The sequence below is a fragment of the Acanthopagrus latus genome, chromosome 5 (assembly GCF_904848185.1).
Source record: "Acanthopagrus latus isolate v.2019 chromosome 5, fAcaLat1.1, whole genome shotgun sequence".
Classification (NCBI taxonomy): Eukaryota; Metazoa; Chordata; class Actinopteri; order Spariformes; family Sparidae; genus Acanthopagrus; species Acanthopagrus latus.
This window is the reverse complement of record NC_051043.1, coordinates 21,227,534-21,251,375: the sequence shown is the minus strand read 5'-3', so window position 1 is coordinate 21,251,375 and position 23,842 is coordinate 21,227,534. Positions and strand designations below refer to the sequence as shown.

At 41.2% G+C, this 23,842-nt stretch overlaps 1 protein-coding gene across 5 annotated transcripts; it reads left to right on the top strand.

The window, feature by feature from the left end:
• Positions 1-288: 288 nt before the first annotated feature.
• On the top strand, positions 289-22,791 carry nsd3 (nuclear receptor binding SET domain protein 3). 5 transcript variants are annotated; one of them, XM_037098682.1, is made up of 25 exons: positions 289-919; positions 2,987-3,855; positions 4,634-4,882; positions 4,974-5,136; positions 5,264-5,418; positions 6,051-6,680; positions 6,761-6,974; positions 7,072-7,172; positions 7,633-7,678; positions 7,788-7,918; positions 8,067-8,192; positions 8,279-8,405; positions 8,493-8,693; positions 10,159-10,338; positions 11,678-11,701; positions 14,318-14,474; positions 15,870-16,072; positions 16,176-16,288; positions 16,406-16,552; positions 16,655-16,777; positions 17,202-17,318; positions 17,422-17,563; positions 17,660-17,766; positions 17,867-18,071; positions 18,218-22,791. In XM_037098682.1, the coding sequence occupies exons 2-25, from the start codon at positions 3,031-3,033 to the stop codon at positions 18,487-18,489; spliced, it is 4,758 nt and encodes a 1,585-aa protein (XP_036954577.1). In that variant the 5' UTR covers positions 289-919; positions 2,987-3,030; the 3' UTR covers positions 18,490-22,791. The 5 variants fall into 5 exon arrangements, with proteins under 5 accessions (XP_036954577.1, XP_036954573.1, XP_036954574.1 ...); XM_037098678.1 differs by having other exon boundaries at positions 11,555-11,701; XM_037098679.1 differs by having other exon boundaries at positions 289-1,159; positions 11,555-11,701.
• The last annotated feature ends 1,051 nt before the right edge of the window (positions 22,792-23,842 follow it).

Below are 23,842 nucleotides of genomic sequence, written 5' to 3'. Positions count from 1 at the left end.
GGAAATAGGAGCAGAGTGGGACGTCTTTTTCGTTTACCACCTCTGAGCTACAAGATCAGGCGAGGAGGCGTATAAAAGCCAATCAGAGACGCTGGTGCAAACGTAACGAAAGCATCTGCATCGCGTTGTGGTCAGGGTGGAAATTTTTTTTTAAAAAGAAACCAGTTTTTTGTTGTTGTTGTTGTTTTTTTTTTTAATACTGTTTCACAACCTACCTACATCCCGAAACGAAACACTATAATGACACAATTAAAAAAAAAACTTATTGTTTTTTGTTGCTTTTTTAATTTTTTTTTTTTTTTTTACTTCTTTTCGTGCATCACCATCCTCCTCAGATGAAACATGACACATGAATTCCCCCTTTTTTCCATTTCTGTGTAGGTGTATGCCTTTGATCTACCACTCCTTTTTTTTCGCCCACCCTACACTCTCTCCTGTTAAAGCTAAACCAGAAGTGAACTACACATCCCGGAGTGCTCCTCTTATCCCTTCCCAGTCTTGGTATCTCAGTGGTTTTGGCGCTTGAAGCTGGAAGCACAGGCCCGGAGACTGAAAGCGAGGGTGTTTTTTGTTGAACCGGAGGGAGAGGGAGCTAGAGATTCTTTTCATTAAGAAGACTGCACACACCGGAGACGGGGGGAGAGAGCGAGAATTGAACATATCTGTCTTTAGCAGGGTTCTCACTAAATGCCTCTGCCCCTACATTGAGGAAGAGCCAAGCATTGGGATTGGGCAGCGACCAGATAGCGTAACACCCCCCTCCTCCTCCTCTCTGTTGAGAATTGCGTTAAAACGAAAAAGGAAAAAAGGCCTGCGCTTTATCTTTACTACAGGATTTTTTTTTTCATTTTTTTTCTTATATATTAAACGAGGACACGTTGCTGGCTGGTGTATGTGTTTAGAATGGGACACGCTGCAGGTATTGACATTGTTTTTTTATTTATTATTTCCTTGCATCTCTCGACTCGGCATCAAAATCTGTGCTGCTCCTTTTGCTCTCTCCTCTTTGGCGATAAGCGTGTTTGCCATTAGCCGCCGCCGCCGCCGCTGTCGATGCATGTTGTTGTCCCCCTCCTCCTCCGTCTTCGCACGGACCCGTTTTCGGTCGCAGCTAGCTTATTTTTCAGCCACATTTCTCCCCAAAGCGCCAGTGATGGAGGTATAATCACGCCAGACAATTTGATTTAAAGGGGCAAGGGCAGCCATATTGGCAATGGAATGTTAGCCTAGCCAACATTAGCTTCCCCTTTTCATTCTTGATCCATGTGTGATGCTCACAAACGGATTAACAATAACTGGTTATGTGTAGTAGTGTACACCAGAGGAGATATGGTTGTGTACCTGTGTCGTGTTTTGGGGTTTTTGTTGTTGTAAATGTTTTAAAAACGGGCCACAATCTTCTCAAAGACAACCGCTTTGATGCCAGGTAGCTTTAGGCTAACAGCGCAAAAAGCTATACGATCATTCAGTGAAACATTTTGGTGTGCGCAGTCGTTTTTCTTAACTGGCCACACAGTTGTAACCCTGTATTAATGTTTACCACGGCTGATATGAACCCCGAAATAGCATCACGAGTTTATATATATATAGATAGATAGATAGACAGTGGCCGTTAGTTGACACCGTATGAATGTTTACATCACCGTTATCCACCTTTGCCAACGCTGGGGAGCCCGAGTCTGTCCTCAAATTAAACCCCAATCACTCCTTTTCACCGAGAGCACACAAGCCTCAGCACTCTGAAACTGATGAATCAAACACGATTAGTGCTAAAAGTGTCAGGTATAAGAGGGCAAATCACACTCTGGTGGCGGCTCTTTGTTTTGTTTGTGAGAGCAGGCCACCCATGCGCTTGTGTTGATGAAATAAGAAATGATCTATTGCTCCTGAGTGGAGGCAGGACACGGATGATCAATGGCCATCAGAGTTGAAAAGTTCTCAGTCAGAAGTGGAGTGAAGCAGAGTTTGTTTGGTGTTCTCAGAGCAAGTTTTAAGATAATTGATGGTCATTTTGTTTGAGGATTTACCCTGTTTTTTGTTGGGGTTTTTTTTTTTCTTGTTTTTTGCAGAGTTTCCACATGCATCGTCCACTTCATTGTCCACTGGTATCTATCATTCAGACAGCCCTGTAGATTAATCTGCAGAGTCTTTTTAATACACTGATTAATCATTTGGTATAGAATATGGGGCCCATAATGGCCAAAGTCAACAAATTGCTGTTTTTGCCAAACCAGCAGTCCAAAACTCAGAAGATATTTGGTTGAAGGAAGATTCACATTTAAAAAGAAGAACAGTACATCGGCATGTCTCTACATGTTGCATAATATCTAAGCCTTTATTAAATATGTTGTTTGCCACACATGTGCAACTAAACCACATTATTAGATAAAATAACAATAGGAGGAGGAGCTACATTGTTTTATGGTTAATTCTTGAGGTAATTAAAAATGTTTGCGTTTATAGGAGCATTAAACAGTGTAGCTACATACAGAAAAGATCAAATATGACATGCAGCAAAGGTTTACCGCTGGAATCCAACCAGGGATGTTGCATTTATATGTAATCCCTTCTGGGTTGCGGGATATTTTGAGGCATTGTCTTAATTGTACATATGCACCCTATGTCAAAATGTAGTTTATATCAACATTATGCCAATGTGACAGATGTACCTAAACAGATTTATGTGACACACAGGAAGCCAGGGTCAGGGTGGTATCCCAGAATAGAAGCACAAAATATTATGAGCTGCTGTTTTTCATTGTACCTGATGGACACCTCAACACAAAAGGTGCATTTCGGCAAGAGAATGGCCGGAACTGGGGGTTCAACAAGGGTCCAAAAAGGGCCACATCAGGAATATATTTGACATATGCATTTTCTATGTAGTTTTGTTCCACAGGACATCATAGAGGATAAATAAGAATTGACAGTGATTTAATCAGAGCCTACTTGTGCCTCATTTGGTTGCATATATCTCCGTCAACAGGTCCAGTCAAAGAAAAAGACAGTTAAGGATGCAGGAGCCCAACAATGGATTTCTCCTTCTCTTTCATGCAAGGGATCATGGGAAATACAATTCAGCAACCCCCTCAGCTCATTGACTCAGCCAACATCAGACAGGAAGGCACCTGCGACACCGGTAGTGACCCGGGAGAGGATGGTGGACCCTCCTACGATGCTGCCCTGGATGCAGAGTTTTCTTACCCGCCGTCGGCTTCAGAGGACATGTCGCAGGTCTCCAACGGCTACCCGCCAGGTCTGGGCATGTACGAACCACAGGCCAAGTTCTCCATGTACTCGCAGTTCCCCAATGGCTCTGCTAATGGCTATGGAGCCATACGGAGCTACGGAGATCACGGTCTCATGCCAGGAGAGGGGACTGTCCTGAGAGGTCCAGGCCTCCATGAGAGACCTTTGTCTCCTGTGTCTCCCCCTCTGCCCACACATCACCCACACCTCCACCACCACCACCACCATCACCCCCATCCCCATCACCACCACCATGCGCACCATTTCCACTCGAACCCACCTCATATACAAACCCACCCACACCCACAGAGTCCTCCACCACCACCACCACTGCCCTCCCAGCACCACCTCCCCCAGACACCTCACATCATGACCCACACTCTCCCCCCTCCTCCCCCGTTACACTTGCCCTCCTCCAGCCCACCGCCCTCCCTTGTGGACAGTACCCCCTCTTCTCAGCCCTCCCACACCCCGTCCAACATCCCTAGTGGGGTGCTAAAGAAAACCAGCTCTCCAGAGATCAAGCTGAAGATTATCAAGACGTATCAGAACGGAAAAGAGCTGTTCGAATCTGCACTGTGTGGAGACCTGCTGCAAGAGCTGCAGGTAATGCATTCATGTCTGCACACACACACACACACACACACACACACACACACACACACACACACACACACACACACACACACAGATTATTCACTCCAAAGATGCTACTTATTCATTTATTCAAGATGGTCATGGAACAGTCTTATATGTTATCAATTCATTGTTGTTGACATCATCTTCTATATGTTATACAGTTTGATAAACATGTATAATTGACGTAAAAAGTCAATTAGTTGATCATCAATAAAAAATGCTGTCAGTTTTTTTTAAGTCACCTCACCCAGTTCTACTGCTGCATCGTGAGATTTGTTTTTTTCTGTAAGTATTTGTTATGCCAAGTTCAAAGGTAACTTGCATTAAAAAATTATAAGTCAACTTCATTTGTCATTTCAAGTTTATTCATTATGGAGCAAATAAACAAGAACAAACTACTGAAATGTTTTCGACATACAGCGACAAGAAAAACAGCAAATTTGTTATCACCAGCATTTTTTGGTATTTTCCTTTTTTCAAATTACTTCAATGATTAATCTGTTAAGATAATAGTTTTTGTTTTTATCCATTTATGGACCACATGTTTCAGTTTATCATATAAATAACAGCATATCTTGTGTATATATGAAGCACAGAAAAATTACATCTGTCCATATAAAATTCATACGGACTTGTTCCACTCTATACATCTGGGTTTGCTTTTAATCTTCTTTTCAACAGCACTTGAGTTACTTTTATAGAAAAAGAAAAAAGTCAACTGATGTCTTTTTTCTGTTTGCTTCAGAAGGAGTCTCAGAAGAACGAGGCCACTCAGATACAGCGCAGACATGAGAGAAAGAAGGAGAAGAGGAAAAAGAGTGCGAGGCTGCAGCTGCAGGTCCAGGAACAGAGCCTGGAACAGAGCCAAACACAGGCAGGTACCACGGGCCAGACGGAGGACATCCACATCGAGCCCCAGCCAATAGAATCACCCCCAGTGCAGCCAGAGAAGCCTCAGAAGACCGTTATCAAAACAGAACCAAAGACACCGAAGGCAAGAGCACAGTGCTTCCCTCTTTGAAGAAGTTTTTGCACAGTGATCACTGCTGATTGCGATAAAACCACGTGTCCATCTTCATGTTTAGGTTCCGAAGGTCCACCATCCATCAGTGATCCAAGAGACGGGCTTCTGTAAGGAGTTTGTGATAGGAGATCTGGTGTGGTCTAAGGTGGGAACCTACCCCTGGTGGCCCTGCATGGTCTCCTCTGACCCGCAGATGAAGGTCCACACTCGCATCAACACCAGAGGTATGAGCGCACGTGCACCAAACATTGCTCATAGCGCTCTGAATCGACCTGTTTTTCTTCCACAAATATATGAAAGTGTAAGGACAAAATTGCTGCAGCTTGCTTTTCTTTTTCTGTCTTTGTGCAGGTCACAGGGAGTATCACGTCCAGTTCTTTGGTAGTGTTGCTGAGCGAGCGTGGATCCATGAGAAGAGGATCGTCATGTACCAAGGAAAGCAACAGTATGATGACCTTCAGGCTGAGACTCTGCGCAAGGCCACAAACCCTGTAGAGAAACACAAAGTATGTATGACAGAAATGTTGTCAGACTGGTACAATATAAAGACTTAAAAAGATTACGTTGTTTTTTTTCCAGATGCTAAGAATCCTTAAGTTTCTGTAATCATGATGTATCATGATTTTAACCAAAGATTTATGTTTGAAATGTATGCAAAAATTATAGGTTTTGCAATTAAGAGTCAATTTTCTTGGTGAAAAGGTGACCTCATACATATAATATATAATAAATATAAAAAATGAAATATATATCTTTATTTTCATACAAAATAGTATAATGAAGAATCCCTCAAATGCAGTTGTAAAAGAGCTGTGAGAAAGACATAAATAAGAAAACAGACAAGAATAAACTTTAAACTTTATCTATACATTTTTCAGAGACCTCCGCCAGATTTTTTTTTTGTTATCTATGGGGACATAACATTTTTATCAAATAAGGTAATGAAAACTGTTTAATGTTTAATTAAACTTTTTCTAAATTAGCTCATGTACTTTTTTGAATCATCAGGGATGCCAGTACCATATCGGCCAGTACCATATCGGCCAGTACCATATCGGTTCTTCGGTCAGACAGGTTCTATTTACGAATAAAGTTCATCAGTTCTTCTGTATTTTTATTTATGTTTTTTCTTCTCCAGCTTCTGAAGCCTATTCCTCAGCGAGAGCGTTCTCAGTGGGAGGTGGGTGTTGGTCATGCCGAGGACGCCTTTGTGATGACGCGGCAGGAGCGAATTGACAACTACACCTTCATCTACGTTGACCCAGACCCAACTGCACCTCCCCCTTGCAAGAAACCCATTGCCAGACCTGAGAAACGAAGCCGGCGCTCCAGTGGCTCAGTCGGTAAGAAGGAAGAGGGAGGAGTGAAGTCACCGGACAGAGAGCAGCCACCACGGAGGCAGCTACCACGCAGACAGTGTAGTATCTCAAACACAGAGGACAGCACAAACTCCCAGGCCTCAAATGAAGAGAAGAACCAGAGAGGAGACCAGCGTAAGACCGGCTCCCCAAAACAGAACGCTGCTTGTGAAGCACGAACACGACAGGACTCTCCGCCACCAGTCAGGGCCTGGAAAACTGCAGCTGCCAGGAAGCTGCTGCCTCTCTCCATCACCATGAAAAGGCTGAATGTGGAGATCACCAAGTGTGATTGGCCCCTCCTGCAGAAGAAAGCAGCTCCATCTCCGAAAAAAGACAAAGAAGAAGAGACGGAGGAGAGAGTGGAGAGAGAGGCCAGGCAGCCCGACTTGGGATACTGCTCCCCAGAGGTTTGTGTGACTCAGACAGAGAAGTGTTTATATGATTTATATCCTGTACGAATATTTTAAATGTTGATGCTTTAACACAGGACTGCAGAGCTAAACCTGAGCCTAGTCCTGAGGAGGAAGAGGAAGATGGGGATGAAGGGGAGGAGGAGGGGGATGGGGATGGGGATGGGGATGGGGAAGGGGAAGGGGAAGGGGAAGGAGAGGAGAGGAGAGGCTCCCCCGCAAGCCGCAGGAGCGAGGATGGAGGAATGCAGCAGACCTCCTCTCCCGGATCACACCACAGTAGTCCACAAGGTTGGTAAAACGCAGACCTGCGGGTGTTTTGTTTTGATGAATATTTGACGTGTGAAGTCAGTAAGAGATGCAGCTCAATATTTCTCTGTGTTTTCAGGTTCTCAGGAGAGGAAACTACAGCGGCGATCAGTCAGGAGCAGGTCTGAGTCAGAGAGAGGCAGCGATCCAATCCCTAAGAAGAAAACCAAAAAGGAACAGGTATCAGTCCTCCCTAGATGATCAGACCAAAAACAGCACAATTGTAATGTTCAGAGTTCAATTTCAGCTGGTCATGTTTCCGATACACGTTTTTCCATGTACAGTAAATTGCTTGTTATAGTTTTATGGTCTCAATCGCTAGTTTCAGCTCATCGCCAAAACAGCATGATATTTATTTTGTAAATTATAGTTCCGTTTAGATTATAAAAGGCGATAATTCAGAGTGTAATTTAAAGCTTGGCTACATTGTGTTGTGACTGAGAATCCTCTGCGTATCCCCAGCTTCACCCTTTCCAAAAAATTCAAGATGGCAATAACCTTAATGTCAAATTGTAGTCTTCAAACCAGTAGTCCATGAACCAATGGTGACATCATGGTGGTCTTAAACATGGTGTTATTGGGAAATATCCTCAAATGTACCTGAATCAAACCTGCACTTCCATATTTGACCTCCTTACAGGCAGAGATGGCTCCTGAGACCACACTGAGGACAGGGTCACAGAAAGGTAGGCAGTCCCTCCTTCATGCCTCCTGTAAACCTCTGCAGTGAGAACTGCTTATACCTATGCAAAATGAAATTCATATACTTTATTTCCTCCTAATGTGACCCTGTAGGAGCCAGTGAGATCTCTGATGCCTGCAAACCCCTGAAGAAGCGAAGCAGAGCATCAACTGATGTGGAGATGGCTTCTTCTCAGTACAGAGATACCTCTGATTCAGACTCAAGAGGCCTCAATGACCCACAGGTAGGCTCAGAAAACATGTGCAGATATCCCCGCGAACATAAAAAGGAACATTTAGGCATAAAATGGGAAAAAAATGGGGCTTCCAGCTACATTTGATTCCTTCGCACAAAACACATGGAAAAGCTTGTTCTTTGTTTTTCTCTCACAGGGTTTATTCGGGAAGAGTCTTGATAGTCCAGCAGCAGCAGATGCAGACGCTTCAGATACGCAGTCTGTGGACTCTGGCTTATCCCGTCAGGACAGCAGCACCGGCAAGAGAGACACCGTCTGCCAGGTTAGTGCTGCTCATGATTCATTTCTGTTTCACTGTCTTCCAAAGCTTACAGGTATTGAGTTATATATTGTTCTATCCATGTGTAGATCTGTGAGGTGTATGGAGAGGGTTTGGTGGTGTGTGAAGGTGACTGCAACAGACGGTTTCATCTGGAGTGTCTTGGTCTGACGTCCCTACCTGAGGGCAGATTCACCTGCCTGGAGTGTAGAAATGGTAAGTGAATCAGAATACAGCTTCACTGTTACTTTTGTTGCATATGACTCTTTATGACCACAAACGCTCTTTTTTTTTTTTTTTTAGGCAGTCACCCTTGTTTTAGCTGTAAAACAGCAGGCCAGGAAGTGACGCGCTGCTCCGTATCTGGATGTGGTTGTTACTACCATGAGGATTGTGTCCGTAAACTCCCAGGCACCACCAGCAGTCCAGGTGGAGGCTTCTCCTGCCCACAGCACAGCTGCTCTACATGCTGCCTGGAGCGAGACCTACAGCGAGCCAGTAAAGGTAACATGACTTCTGTTTTTGTTTTTCTTGTTCTCTGATTTCCTACTTGAGTGAAAAATAGATTTAGTGAATATCCAATAAAGTTGTCAGCACTTACAGATGAATATGTAACACTTCTAATGATGCACAGCAACAGATTGAAATAGAGGCATTTCAGCCCTCAGCTTACTGAGACATTTGTGGGTGTGACCAATATTAAAGAGTAGCCAGGAGCCTGCCTGCAACCAGTGTACTCTCAAGACTTTTGTGCTGAGCAGGCCTGTTCATTTGTGAAGCAAATTTCATAGACCAACAGAAAAGAGGTCAAATGATAAGGAAGGAAAGGGTCTGCTAAAGAGTAATGCAAGAAGAAAAGAAGAAATGGGGCATGTTTTTTTTGTTTTGTTTTGTTTTTGTCCTTGAGGGAAATTAGACTGAGAAGGAGTCAACTGACAAGAAAGTACACCTTTACCTGGTCGGTAATTTTGTGCTGCAGTTTCTGCACAATATTTGGTCACAGAGTCTTGCCAAGAACATCCAGTTCCACCTTAAATCAAAGGTGCTCCATTTGGTTTGAGGTAGGAGGCACCTGGAGGCTGCAGACCATTATAGAATAATTGCCATGTTTCTGGAAACATATTTACATTCTGCTGCATTATACTGCTGGAAATATCCCACTGGAGAAAGGGAAGGGATGATCTGTGTTTGCAATAAAGTTTCAGCATCTTGTGGTTTAAAAATGTCTCTTGGATGTGATGATGAAAAATGTGCGCAGCAAACAAGTTTAAAGTTAAGAAAAGGTAGGAAAAGAAAGTGAATAAAACCTAAAGACTAATCTGAAATAATGTAATGCAGTGAATTATGGTAGAAATATGCTGTGCTTGGGTATTAATGTATAGTCTGTTGCACATCCAATCCCAATAGGATATGTAGACTAGAGAATAGGAATAGGAGAATAGACGTGTCTATATTGTCGATAAAAGTGATTCCAAACCAAGAACTGTTTGAACCCCAAAAAAGTAAAATTATTAAATATTTCATCCAAAAATTAGGGTATGAGAAATGTCCAAGAAATAAGTACATATTTACAGGCAGAACTTACTTTGCTCTTCTTTTTCAACCCCATTAAACATTTCAAAGCCTACCAGACTTATCTTACGAACCTTTGGAACTACTGATCCAAAACAAGTGTGGATACATGTTTGCATTTTGTGTTGTACAGCACAATGAAGCAAGGAGGAAGTGTGTCATTATACAACTGTAGATTGAACTCTTAATTGTCTGAGATGCCAAAAAAAGTACAAAGTATTCATATTTTTTGTGTGACTCCCTTAATTACAGCTGGAGCCCATTAAGGGATCTGACCTAAATGATTATAAAAACACTGCATTCTTTCACAGCTCTGCTTGTGCTGTACTGTATCGTAGCTACATGAAATGAGCAGTTCACAGGAATCTTCTCCCCCACTCCTCTGCTTCACGTCCAGGTCGTCTGATGCGTTGTATCCGCTGCCCGGTGGCCTATCACACAGGAGACAGCTGTGTTGCAGCAGGCAGTGTCGTCCTCACCCATCACATCATGATCTGCAGCAGCCACTGCAGCGCCAAGAGGAACGGGCTCCTCAGCTCCCCCGTCAACGTGGGCTGGTGCTTCCTGTGTGCCAGAGGTAAGCTTTCACACCTGTCCACACTAACATCCTTCCTCTCTCACAGCCATGATCCATCAGTGGCCCTGAACAGACGGAGCAGACAGTTGTGAGCCACACGTGATCATATTTGATACCACTGGCTGATTTCCGTCTTGTGACAAACCACAAGATCGGCTCTTCTCACTTCAACTTCCCATTGGAGAGTCAACAGGACATGACTGTCCTCCATGACTGTAGTTTTTTGTTTTTGTTTTTTTTGGAGTGAAACCATGTTGCTGCAAAATTAAACTGAAAACTGAACTAAACATAAAATATCTTAACTTGGTTTAGATATTTAATGTTTTAACACTTTATATTAGGGAACACATATTAACCTTTGACTAGATGCTTACTACCCTGTTTATTAGTAGCATATTGGCGCTTTATTATAAATCATTATAACCATTATAAATCACCTATAAATGTCTTGTTCCGCATGATATTCTACAACTACTAGGCCCTTGACTTAGACTGTTCCCTCAATAGGCTTATTCACTTGTAAATTAAGTGACAAAGTAGTGGTGACTTCGTTAAGAGCAAGACATAAATTTAGACTCAGGAGTGTTAGAAAAAGTTGATTCAGACTTGTTTAGACAACCATTAACTCTTGTCATTTATTTAGCCATTTGTTTTTGTATATGTCTTTATTTTTCAGTTTAGCAGTTTGTGTTATTGGGTTCAAAGAATTACTTAATGACTTGAATAGCCATTCTGCGACTAATGCGCATGCTAGTAAGAAATGAGTTAACAGTTGATCTGTGTTTCCCAATATAAAGTGTTTTTAAAGTCTTTTTAATATTCCATGTTTCATGTTTGGCATTGTTCATAAATAGCAGAGCTGTGAAATGTAATGTTTGTTTTTCCATCACGATACTAATACAATGGCTGATCCAGGCTGTTACACTGCACTCCACTTAAAAGAATCTCAGCTCACCTGGACACAGGATTAATTTTGTGACGTTGAACCAGTTTAGATCTCTTGTTCTGCCTGTTAAACCAACAAGTTGAGTGCACTGTTTCGCCTCTTTCTGTCGGGACAAACTTTGTTTTACTTGTTTCTTCTGTGCGTGCGTGTGTGTGCAAGAGACTGTTGCGAGAGTGTTTATTTTTTATCTTCCTTTTTGTGATTTTTTTGGGGTAATTCTTCGAGTTTGACTGCGGCTCACCCCCGTCTCTTCCTGTGTGTCTTGTGTAGGGCTGTTAGTGCAAGACCTTACTGACACCATATTAAGTTCATATGCCTATAAGTCCCACTACCTTCTGACTGAGTCAAATCGTGCTGAGTTGAAATTACCTATGATTCCCTCTCCTTCGTCAGCTACCAAAAAGAATGTTGGGAAAGGTAACTGCACAGTTTTTCTCTTTCTCCTTTGTCCCACTGGTCTGTGTTTGTGATGTGCCTGCTCCTCTTCTGATTTAGTTTACCCTTTTTGTACGCATCTTTCATTTCAAAGCCTTGAGGTGCAAGATGAATTAACTGGTTCCAGTTAATTTTAATGCAGAGTGGTGCAAAGTAACCTCAGCCAAGTTCCCTAACACATTAACAGATAACAGTGGGCCTCATGCAAGAACAATGTGTGTATTCTTATCTCAGACCTCTCCTTGTTTGAGGAATCAAATTTACCAAACAAAAACTGTTGCCTTTTTTTCACAGACATGTTGACATGTCACAGTAGGAAAATCACAGGTGTAAATAAGTTTATTGAAGATGGCTTCTTCAGTTTCAGGGTCCTTGTATTGTGCATGCTGGCTCACTGTCACACTGTCATAGCTCACTGGGTCATCTGAACAGGACAGAGCCATCATTAATGATGTTGATAACAGCTGTGTTTTCCTACTACGACAAGTTAAAATGTCTTCTTTGAAAGGCCTGTTGCTCTACAATGTCACCTGGACTCTGAATTATCATATTCAACAACATTTCATCAGAGCAGTGCCGTACTGAGACAGAAACGAATAACAAATGTTGGGGTAAAAGAAACTCTAAACTAAAAGTTCACTTACTGAGTTATGTCCCAGCCATATCCAAGTTATATCCAAGGCCTTTTTCAGCATTTGTAACTTGCCCAGAAGTCATCACAAGACCTGAATACAGGACATGGGTCATGTGACAACAAGTGGTTATAGGGGTTGAATGTGATGTGGCATTGGAAGTTAGACTTGAGCTTAGAGTTTTTATCACAGTATATGTGGCCCCAGAGTCAAGACTGAACCTCCATGTTCAAAGAGTGAATGGTTGCACATTAAAATATTTTTCAAATTGACAAATGACTTAATGCAGCTGTTCACCCTAAAATCATATATACGTATTCCCCCTCATAGCTGTAGTGTTATTTTTCCATCGAGATCGTTTTGTTGTTAGTTGCAGAGTTTTGGAGACCATAGAGATGTCTGCATGCTGTCTTTTTTCAAGAAATCATGACGGTCTTAATCAAAACAACTCACACCTAACAATTTAGATGGATAAATAGCACTACAGGTAAGGGGCAAAATACGTAAATTATTATTATTTTTGAAATTTTGTATTGAACCTTCAAGATTGGAGGCAGTCAGTGCAGGATTTTCTAAAATATGCCAGTAAAATCTTCAGAAAATTGGTAAGCTATGATGATTTGGTTGCAGTAATTTGTATTTATCTAGTTATTGTTTAAAAGACAGATTATCTGTGTGACAGCAACAACAGATCTGTATGGCCCAAGAGAAATTCTCTGAAATAAGTTGAAGTGTTTGGTTTTTGCATGAGGCCCGCTGTGTGATTGGTTCGTGCTGCGCATGAACAGTCAATCTGGGTATATATCTCTGCATTAAAGTTGTTTAAATTTTCAAAGAATAACATTTCTCTGCAGGGAAAATATAATTGGTCATCAAACCTCCCCTGTATGATGCCCTGATGCAGGGTGCTCTGGATTAGTTCAGGTCCTTTCTGTGGTTTGTGGAGCTTATCACTGCTGGAGGCGCACTGCTTCTCTGCTTCAGCACTCTGGGCTTGTTGTTGATTTGAAAGGCCTTGTCCAGCCTCACCCCTCGTACACTGACTGCAACCAAGTGTTATTTTTTTCACTGAAATTTTCAGATAAAATTCAATTTTGGCTCACCTCATTTCTGGAGCTTTGACCTGCCTTGGATGGAATATAATCCCAATCAGTACCAGATTTGAGAATAATTAAGAGTTCCCAAGTGCAAGAATAGTGAAATTACCTTTTTTAAAGAAAATCATTTTGCAAATTGAAATGTAGCAAAAAATACTACATGATTCCATACAAGTTGGTCTGTGCAGGATGCGATATGTGTGATGGGTAAAGTTTGCTTTACTGGCAGGACTGCATGCCTGCTTTTTGCCAATAATCTATTTAAGTATAACCCTGATTAACTGTTAACTTGCTGGCTGATTTTATTTCTGTGCTGCCGCATGTGTTTCCCATAGACTGGTCTTGGTACATTGCTCTGAATCTGATTGTCAGACACGCTGTTACTCCCACGATTATAGTTGTAACTGACCTCAGAATCCATTGCAACCATTTAAATCTTTGTCACACAGCATGACTGTCACAGGAGTCTTCACTCAAGCTAAAAAGCTCCCAGACTTACTTTTTATTTTAAAATAATGACCAAATGTTACTATGGGAGTTGTTCTCCTGACAAGAATACTGTTTCCATATCACACTAGATTTTTTTTTTTAAACCCTGACTTGGTTCTTTTTTCATAGGCTTTGTAGCATTTCTGTTTTCTCTTTAGGCTTGTCTGCAAATGAGATTCAGAGTTTGTCCAGGTTTTAAGGTGCATCACCTAATCATACACTCCTCTCTTTGCATACCAATTTTCCCACAACGCATGCACACACACACACACACACACACACACACACACACACACACACACACACACACACACACACACACACACACACACACACACACACACACTCACACACACACATATATATCCATACAAATGTAGGAGGCAAGTTGCTGTGCTGCGACTCATGCCCGGCTTCCTTCCACCCGGAGTGTCTGGAGATGGAGATGCCGGAGGGGGCGTGGTCCTGCAGTGATTGCAGGGCAGGGAAGAAACCTCACTACAAACAAATTGTCTGGGTCAAACTGGGCAACTACAGGTACGCAGAGAGCACTGATTACAGACTGCTGAGGCTTGAGTAACTTTTAGTTAATGGTACAGTTGCATTACAAGGGTAAGTCTGGTGATGTTCTCCTTTGTTTTTTTATGATAAAAATGCAATGAAAAGGCCAAAACCAACAGTGAATTAATCTGACAAGCAGTTTCCTGTGTAGACAAATTCTGCTCAGTCCTCTGTGCTATAGAGCTCTATTGTTGTCCAAGAACTATTGTAAGCATATCATTTAGTCTCAGTGATGCACTGGATGACATGTCCTCGTACCATAATGAACATGTAGATTATTTTGACTCAATCACACCTACTGTCCACCATCCTGCTGCTGTCAAAATTCACTAGAAAGCTTGAAAGGCTCAGAGTGCCATCTAGTGGGTCAGGGAGTTAGTGGTACTGCCAAATAGTTGGATTCATACATTGGTTTTTTTTTGTTTTTGTTTTTGGGTTGTTTTTTAGTTAATGGTGTTCTTCCAAATTTTGTGGAAATCCATTGAATAGTTTTTGTGTAAACCTGCTGACAAACCAAGAAACGGACACAAGTGAAAACAGTTTCCCCTGTGGAGGGAAAAATGTCAAATAAAAAAACAAGAAAAAGATGGTTTCATTGAGCACATCATCATGTAGAGACAAATGTGATTTGTAGCTGTCAGCTACATATTGTTCCCGCAGATGTGGTGACACAATGTGGATCAGTTTTCGAAATGTTTTATTAAATCGCGTTGTGGTAGACAACCCTGAGCTAGTGAAAGCTCCAAAGCCTGTAATGAGGAAAGTCTAGTCTACTAACGTATTGTTGGTTTTGGGATTTTCGCAGGATTACTTAACGTTCATAAAAAAATGGAATATCATCAGTCTCATCCTTTTAGTCCAGAGCAACAAATCTGCTTTACACCCCACAGACAGTGTGTGACATTATAGATGCAGGTATTCAGGAAACATTGAGCCAAGCACAGCAGTGGTGATTTCCTGTCTCTCACTGACTGTGAGCCTCTTCAATATTTATGCTGCAGTTTATAGTCTACTTGTATGGTACTTGTTTGAAAAATGGCAGGGGTAAAAAAAAAATTATGCCCCTTTTTAATTTAGGAAAATGTGACAATAAACAGCATTTCAATATAAACATGTAGATATGTATAGGTCAGAGTTCTGCAAAAATAATTACACACAAACTTGAGGAAGAATTTTCTGTTGATGGAAAACAACTCTTAAAGATTATCATTCATACAAAAGAAAGAACGAGAAGTAATATTTGAATAGTTTGGTGCAGGTGTTACACTACCATCAGGCCTTTCAAAACTTAAGATTACATGTTTTATCATTTGTTTTTACCACTCTCTCTTCTTCTCATTAAACAATGTCCCTGTCCCGTCCGTTTTGCAGGTGGTGGCCAGCAGAGATCTGCAACCCTCGCTTGGTGCCATCCAACATTCAGAGCCTCCGCCACGATATCGGTGACTTCCCCGTCTTCTTCTTTGGCTCCCATGACTACTACTGGATCAACCAGGGCCGCGTCTTCCCCTATGTGGAGAACGACAAGAACTTTGTCACGGGTCAAATCAACATCAACAAAACCTTCAAAAAAGGTAATTTCTTCCCACAAAATTTCCTCCTACTAAATCCATTGTGAATTCATCATTTAAAGCTGTAGGAGAGATGAGTTTCTGAGATAGTGTTGGTATGTTTTAGCTCTGGAAGAAGCAGCCCGGCGGTTCCAGGAGCTTAAGGCACAGAGAGAGAGCAGGGAGGCTCTAGAGCAGGAACGCAACTCTCGCAAACCTCCACCCTACAAATTTATCAAGGTAATGTGATTTTAACATCTCACATAAGCCAGATACCCCAAAAATTGTCTTTGATGAAGTTTTGTTCAATAAGTGTTCAGTGTTTTTATACATGCTTTTGTTGTTTCCCTGTACTAGTCTAACAAACCAGTGGGGAAGGTGCAGATGCACGTAGCTGACTTGTCAGAAATCCAACGATGCAACTGCAGACCGACAGATGATCATCCGTGCAGCCTCAACTCCCAGTGTCTCAATCGCATGCTGCAGTACGAGTGTCACCCGCAGGTCTGTGTATTGTTATCTGTCTTGCTCATTTCTTGAATGGTAAACCTGGTTGGACTGTCATCAGAGATGTCACCTCTGAACTTCTACTTTGTTGTTTTTCAGGTATGTCCTGCAGGAGACAGCTGTGAGAACCAGTGTTTCTCCAAGCGGCTGTATGCAGAGACAGAAGTGGTAAAGACAGATGACCGTGGTTGGGGCCTCAAGACCAACCAGGTCCTCCGGAAGGTGAGTGTCAAGCTGAACGTGCAGTCCTAAATCATGGATAGCCAAATCATCAAACTTGTTTGATAATCAGCTCATACACTGTGACAACATTTACAAAACAGACTTTTAAAAATGTCAAATGTAATATCAAACAGTGCCAAGAACAATCCTCTGGATCCAGAATAGACCCATTAACTTTTGGTGTGGCTCTGGATAAATGGACGGATCCAGAGCATTTTTTCAACCTTTTTCATTAATTTGTCAGGGAATAATGCATAGATCTTAATAGGAAAACACACTTCAAATTCCACAGATTTAATAGGTCTAAAATCCACATGTCTGTAACATTGTTTCCAACTGTTCTCACTAGTTGTGTAGTTTGTGTTTTAGTTGTCGGTGAGATCCCTATAACAATGTAAAAATGTAATGTTTTTATTTCCTCAAGGGTGACTTTGTGACGGAGTATGTGGGAGAGGTAATAGACTCAGAGGAGTGCCAGCAACGAATCAAACGTGCGCAAGAAAATCACGTGTCCAACTTCTACATGCTCACCCTCACCAAGGTAACATCAGTGATACTGAAACATTGTTCAGTGTGGAGTCCTCCACCCAGTATTTCTTGTACCCTGGTGTCTTAATGTCCATCTCTCCATCTCTCCCTTGTAGGATCGTGTGATAGATGCTGGCCCGAAAGGCAACTCGTCTCGGTTTATAAACCACAGCTGCAGCCCAAACTGTGAAACGCAGAAGTGGACAGTTAACGGAGACGTCCGCATCGGGCTCTTTGCTCTCTGTGATATCGAGGCTGGTGAGTTGACAAATATACTGTCAAATTCCTACATGTATGTTTTGTGCATTGAGAGTGACATTGATGATCCATTTGATGTGAATCTTGTCCCTGCAGACACAGAGCTGACGTTCAACTACAACATGCACTGTGTAGGCAACAGGAGAACAACTTGTAACTGTGGATCAGACAACTGCTCTGGCTTCCTCGGGGTGCAGCCAACAGTAAGGACATTTACCTCTCCTCATCATCCTGAATCCAATTTTTCAGACTTCTGGAAAGAGTGTTGATGGCATTTTCATCTTTTTGTAATGTTTCCTCCAGAGCGCTGTGGTGATGGAGAAAGAGGAGAAGGCCAGGAATGCGAAGCTGAAGCCGAAGAAGCGGAAGCTGCGGCTGGAGGGCAAACACGCGCACGAATACTTCTGTTTTTGCTGCGGAGAGGGAGGCGAGCTGGTGATGTGTGACCGAAAGGACTGTCCAAAAGCGTATCACCTGCTCTGTCTCAACCTTACCAAGCCGCCATACGGTAATGACCACATGAGTTTGAGTGTGTGTGTCTGAAAAAGTACTTTATGTATTTTGTGCTTTCATATCCTGTTAATCGTCTCACACAGGTTTATCTTGAGAGCCATAGCAGCTTTGAAACCATTTCTTTCTTGTTTTCGTCTGCAGGGCGTTGGGAATGTCCGTGGCACGACTGCAGCGTTTGTGGCGTCCCGGCCTCGTCCCTCTGTGACTTCTGCCCTCGCTCATTCTGCCGGGAGCACGAGGTGGGGGCGCTCACTCCCTCCTCCCTTGAAGGTCGCCCCTGTTGCTCCAGTCACAATCCTGTCAGTCCCCTGGACTCCAACTCCAGCTCCACCCAGCTACGTCACTCCGCCCTGAGCCCAGTTCGGGTTAAAGAGGAGCTGGAGCCAGAGCCGGGTAAGCCAGCCACAGAGTGACACCACAGCTCCCCTGAATACCTCATTCCCTGTGAAGTGCGTTCTTGTTCGATCCACCTCTGATCTGAAGCAGCTCTACAAAAGGGAATACAGTGCTTTTTGACCAGTGCGACGGTCCCCCTTCAGACACAAGACGCACCGAAGAACACCTCGATGCTGTTTGTGGCAAGACTGGACTGGAGCGTCCACAGGGGAAGTGTCCAGGCATCATTGTGCGCTGTTTTCCCTCCTCTCTTGCCATAAAACACCACCTCTAACACTCTCTACCGCTCGCCTGTGCCCATCGGAGGGCCCAGACCACCACCTCATTATGTTTCTTTTTGTCAGTTTTACAGCTGTTTGAAATTTTAAGTGTTGTCACATCGTCAGTTACCGGCACTTTGAAGAACCTTGACGAGTGAGGTGGAGGGGAGAGGTAGAAGAGAAGAGGAGTAGGAGATTGAAAGCTGGACCTCTCCACAACCACGCTGCTCCTCTCCTTGTTTACCTGCTGTACGCTGCGGTCGGCATCACACACAGGATGGCTCTACGGAGACGAGCCAGCCCTTTTCTTCTCCCCCGCAGCAGATCATCACTCCAAACGTGATCTGTCATCGTATTTATCTCTTCTTCTTCTCCTTGCAGGAAAGGAAAGGAAAGGAGGTGGGGTGGATGACCGATTTTGTGCAATTTTTTTCAGGACCACACTACATTCCAACCTTCCTTAGACATGGTTTTAATATACTTATGGGTATGGATGAATATAATTATATACAGTATCTATGTTTGTTAATGTTTACAGACAGATTCTCTCACTTCATCTCAGTGAGTGGTGTATTATGTTTGTTTGTTTAGGTGTTAAGCATTACGCAGACCTCCTTGTGAAAATAGTCCTATAAGGTGAAATATAATGGTATATAGTGTAATGGTATGACATTACAGAAGTACTTGTGATTTTCATATTGCCAGTCTCACTTGCCATTGTGTACATAATTGGCTCATACTATTGTAAAGTACTTAAAGATCAGGAGAGACGGAGCCTCGCCTCTCTGGTTGTTCCTGGTAGAAGGAAAAACGCTTTTTTAAACAAGACAGATCCTTTTTATTTTCTTTTTTTGATGAAGTTTTGTTCTCACACTTCCTCCGAGCAGTTACTGTTATTTGTATTGTAGATGGAGGGGCTCAGCTTGTGATCACTGGTGCTGTCTTAAAGTATTGTTGATCGGCCTTAAGTTTGATTCTGGCTGTAGAAACTACTGCCCAGATGCAGTTCATTTCAGTAAAGTTGTGTACTGTGACTGCTTCAATGCTTGTTTTGTTTTTGTTCTGTTTTTTTTCCGTTTTTTTCCCTTTTCTTTTTTTGTTTTTGCCAAACTTTTCTGAAAAGCACTTTTACACAGCTTGTCGCTACACTATTTAGCTAGGTCATACATATACAGAAATGTATATAAAAAGAACATAAGACAAGTGTTTCAAAATGGATACCTCTTCTTCTTGTAGTAACATCGGAATTTAACTGTGTTGTAACTTCTTTCCTCTCTGTCTAAAACGTGGAGAGTACTGGTCGTGGGTTTGGATGTTTTTTCGAGGAAAGTGTGGCCTAAATGCTGTTGTTTTTTTGGGTTTTTTTTTTTCTTTTGGGCGGGGGGTTTATTTGGCACAAGTAGGAATGACTGCCAGCCCGGCTTTGTACAAAAAAGTCCTCTGTGTCCTCGAGAGGTACGTCTTCGTTTTCCACCTGGAGAACATCCTCAAGGCTGGGCTTTATATAAAGACGTAAAGGTATAACAACAGTCCCAGTTCAGTATAATGTACAAATACAAACTTCTGTACAGTGTTTTTAATCGCTCATCTGTCAAATCTAAATTTTTTGTATTTATTGCACCACATTTTATACCAGTTTCTTTTTCAAACACCAGTGCAGTAATTTGTCTCCCTCTCCCCCACGGTGTAAGTGAAATAGACTATTTAAAAAAACATGGGGAGTTTTACATGATATATCTGTATTTAGTCATTGCATACTTTTTTTTTGTTTGTTTTTTTTAAAGATACATTTGGTGTAATGATTCCACATTTGGTAACAGCCGCTGCTCATTGACCTGTATCGTGACTCACTGTAATTGGTGTTGACAGCAGTGTGAACCAGTTCAATATAGGAATGTAAAGTTTCGGTTTCAGAGCAGTTTTTGTGCTTTTTTTTTTTTTTTTTTTTTTTAAAGCCCGGACACAAGTGATCATCACAGATGGAAGTTTATCTGTTGTCACGTCTCAGCATTTTGCTTGTAATTTTCCCCCTGTACGCTGGTTACCCTTATATTATCTGCCATGAAATTGTGTTTTTTTGTTTTGATTTTAAGTTTGGTTTGTGTTTATAATCAAACCACAAGGTGCCAATGTGTCCAAATCATTTTAATTTCTTTTGGGTCACTTGAATGCATAGACAGGACATGGTAAATTACTTGAGAATTCAAAAAAGAAGAGAGGAATCATTGGGTGCAGAAAAGTGAGCAAATTATAGTCATGATTTTACCACATAAAAATGAACTGCATAGAATAATAGTTTGTATCTGATATGGTTTTCCCTCCATAAATAACAACAACAACAACAACATAAATATGCAATTATTCTTTAAAAAGTATAACCGCTGAACACAAGATGTTTCCTGCTTTAGTGGATCAATTTGCAAAGTAGGTTAAACATCCAAGTAAACGATCATTATGTAAAGTAAATGTTTTTAAGTGGAGACAGACTTAAATATGCTAAATAGAAGCACATAACATTTTACAGACATGAGATTGGATTTGAACACAAACTTTTTAATGTTCTCCCTTTTCTGCATTCAACAAATCTTCCCCTTTTTCTTTCTCTTAGTATTGAGCGTTTTTGGAAGCCTTTCCAAGAAAAACGACTAAATGTGCAGATTTCCTTATCACTGCCCCAAATTTGCTAACCTCTACGCATTCAGAGATGCATTTCTGTTCAGTAGTTAACTGTAGGAAGTAGGCCACTTCAGTACTTGTTCAATATCAGGTAGGTGCATCATTATGGCACTTTTACTTACATAGTCTGTGTGTCTAAACTTGAATTTTCTTTATTTTTTTGTATTTATTAACGTTTTGGTTTTTTTACACAGGATTCATACATGTGTGATTATCAGACAGAAGATTCCTTGAATTTTGTGTTTGTGGCTTTAGGAAAAAAAAAATGTCTGACTGATGACTTGTGATTATCTAACTGGTCTTACAGCCTTTTTTTTTCTTTTCATGGTGACTGTTCAGCTGAAATGCATGCTTCCAACAGACACTGGTTTAATCCACTTCTGTATTCAGTTGGAGAGTTTTTAAATGCCTGATTTTAATGCCAATGTTTTGTTTTGATTGTGCTTTTTTTATTTTAACCATTTTGCACAGAGATTGTGCAAAACCAAACAGCCTTTAATTTTTTTTGCACCTGCAGATCGCATGATCATGAATTATTTTGTGCCAGTTTGTCCTCTTCTGCCCTCCTCTGCTGAAACAGCAGCAGTATTACGGTTGCCTAATTTTAGTGTCCCAGCCTGCATCATGCCATATACTTAAATTACTACCTGACATGTATGTTTTGTTTGTTTGCTCCCATTGTAGTGCCCACATTTTATGTTTTTTTTTTTTTTTCAAGAGACAGCATGTTTGTTCTCAGTTAAGTGACCCTTAAATACGCCTGAAGAAGATTTTCATGTGTCCAGGAATTTCCTTATTATTAATATTTTTCTTATACACTTAAATTTAGGATGGACCACCCCCTACTTTGTCAAAAGGGTATGTTTCAGTTCACTGTGATGTCTTTTGGTTTTTGTGCAATGTTGCCGACTGTCATTAGTTTTAATTGTCATGCTGTCAGAGGAGAAATAGTGTTGGAATAAATAAATAAATCCACCTTCATAAGCACTCATCTCTTTTTACTTGTAGTAAACTTACTTACAGTAACTCTAACTGGGGTCATATCTATCTCTCTTGGTGTTGCTTCAATTAAACGTGGATGAACACAAAATACCATGTTGATTACTGTTCAACCTGTGTTACTGCATACTGCATATTGTTGAGTAACTTGTAAATAGTTTGCATTGAACTTGCATAGACTCATGTTACTGTGGCGTGCTCTTTTTGCCTGTACAATTCTGCTTCTAAATGTGTGTGACTGTTGAGACGACACTCTTTTTGTACATGACTGTCTTTTTATTTGAGAATATTGATTCTGTCCTTTTTCATTCTAAAGTTGAGTTTGAAGAGTTCAGACATGCCTGAAGTTTGACTTTAATAAAGCTGTACTCTGTCTCAGTGAAACGCTCCTACTGTGTGTGATTTCATAATGGGCTGAGGATAGGATTTAAAGATCAACCTTCTCAATTAAGTGGTTGTAATTGCTAGATTTTGTGCCAATCAGATTGCAGCTCAATATAACTAGGTGTCTTTTTAAAAAAATCTAATTCTTTGAAATAATAAAAGTAAAGAAATAATGAAAATAGAATTGTGTCAATGGTGAGAGATTTGCCTAAAGAGAGTAATCAGGTTAAAAGTTAAAGCTACTGAAATATGTGTATATTACAATTTAAAGCCTGTGGAGTCTCTGACAGTCTCAAAATATTCACATTTGCACAAGAGTCAAAAAAAATAAAGCAACTTAAAACTATTTGAAAAAAAAAACAAAAAACAAGTTATATTGATTTGATGGGGAGATAACTCGGGCAGACGTCGCTGATTCAGCCTCTAGATGGCAACTTGTAACGTGACGTGGCTTCTTGCATCCATCTGTCAAGCCACATGAAGTCATCTACAAGATCATTTCCGGTTCATATAGCGCTACATGGCTCCCACATTTTTAAATTCTCAAACTTGTGTCCGTCAAACTATGAATTTAAATCGAGTCCGGTGCTTCTGAAATAAAAACGTAGTGGCAAAATTGAATCAGAATTGATATAAATGTAGAGTTCCCAAATAAATATTCGCTTAGACAGTTAGATGTGAGACGGACAAATATGTGAAGTCGTGTTGTATATAAAAATTAAAATTGAACAACATATTAAAAGATTCCCTCTGTTAACAATTTTGGAACATCACTCAAAATCCAGGACTGCATGATTTAAATGGACCAAATCGACAAGAATTCAACAGAATCCTATCAAATTATATAATTGAGTATTATTTGCTATATAAATGCAACTTTATACTGATTTTTTTTCTTTACTGGCGTGAGATTATATACTAGATAATATTCAGAGAGAAAATGCTGACGGATTTCCAGTTTCATCTTCGGATGACAGCAGCCTTATACTTGGATACGATCGAGCGCTGCACCGCCTTCTACATTTATTTTGAAAATCCTAAACCAGAAGTA

Coding starts and splice junctions, on each gene's coding strand:
- nsd3 (XM_037098678.1), top strand. CDS start 3,031: ATGGATTTCTCCTTCTCTTTCATGCAAGGGATCATGGGAAATACAATT. Junction 4,883..4,973: donor CAGAACCAAAGACACCGAAG/GCAAGAGCACAG, acceptor CTTCATGTTTAG/GTTCCGAAGGTCCACCATCC. Junction 11,702..14,317: donor CAAAAAGAATGTTGGGAAAG/GTAACTGCACAG, acceptor ATACAAATGTAG/GAGGCAAGTTGCTGTGCTGC.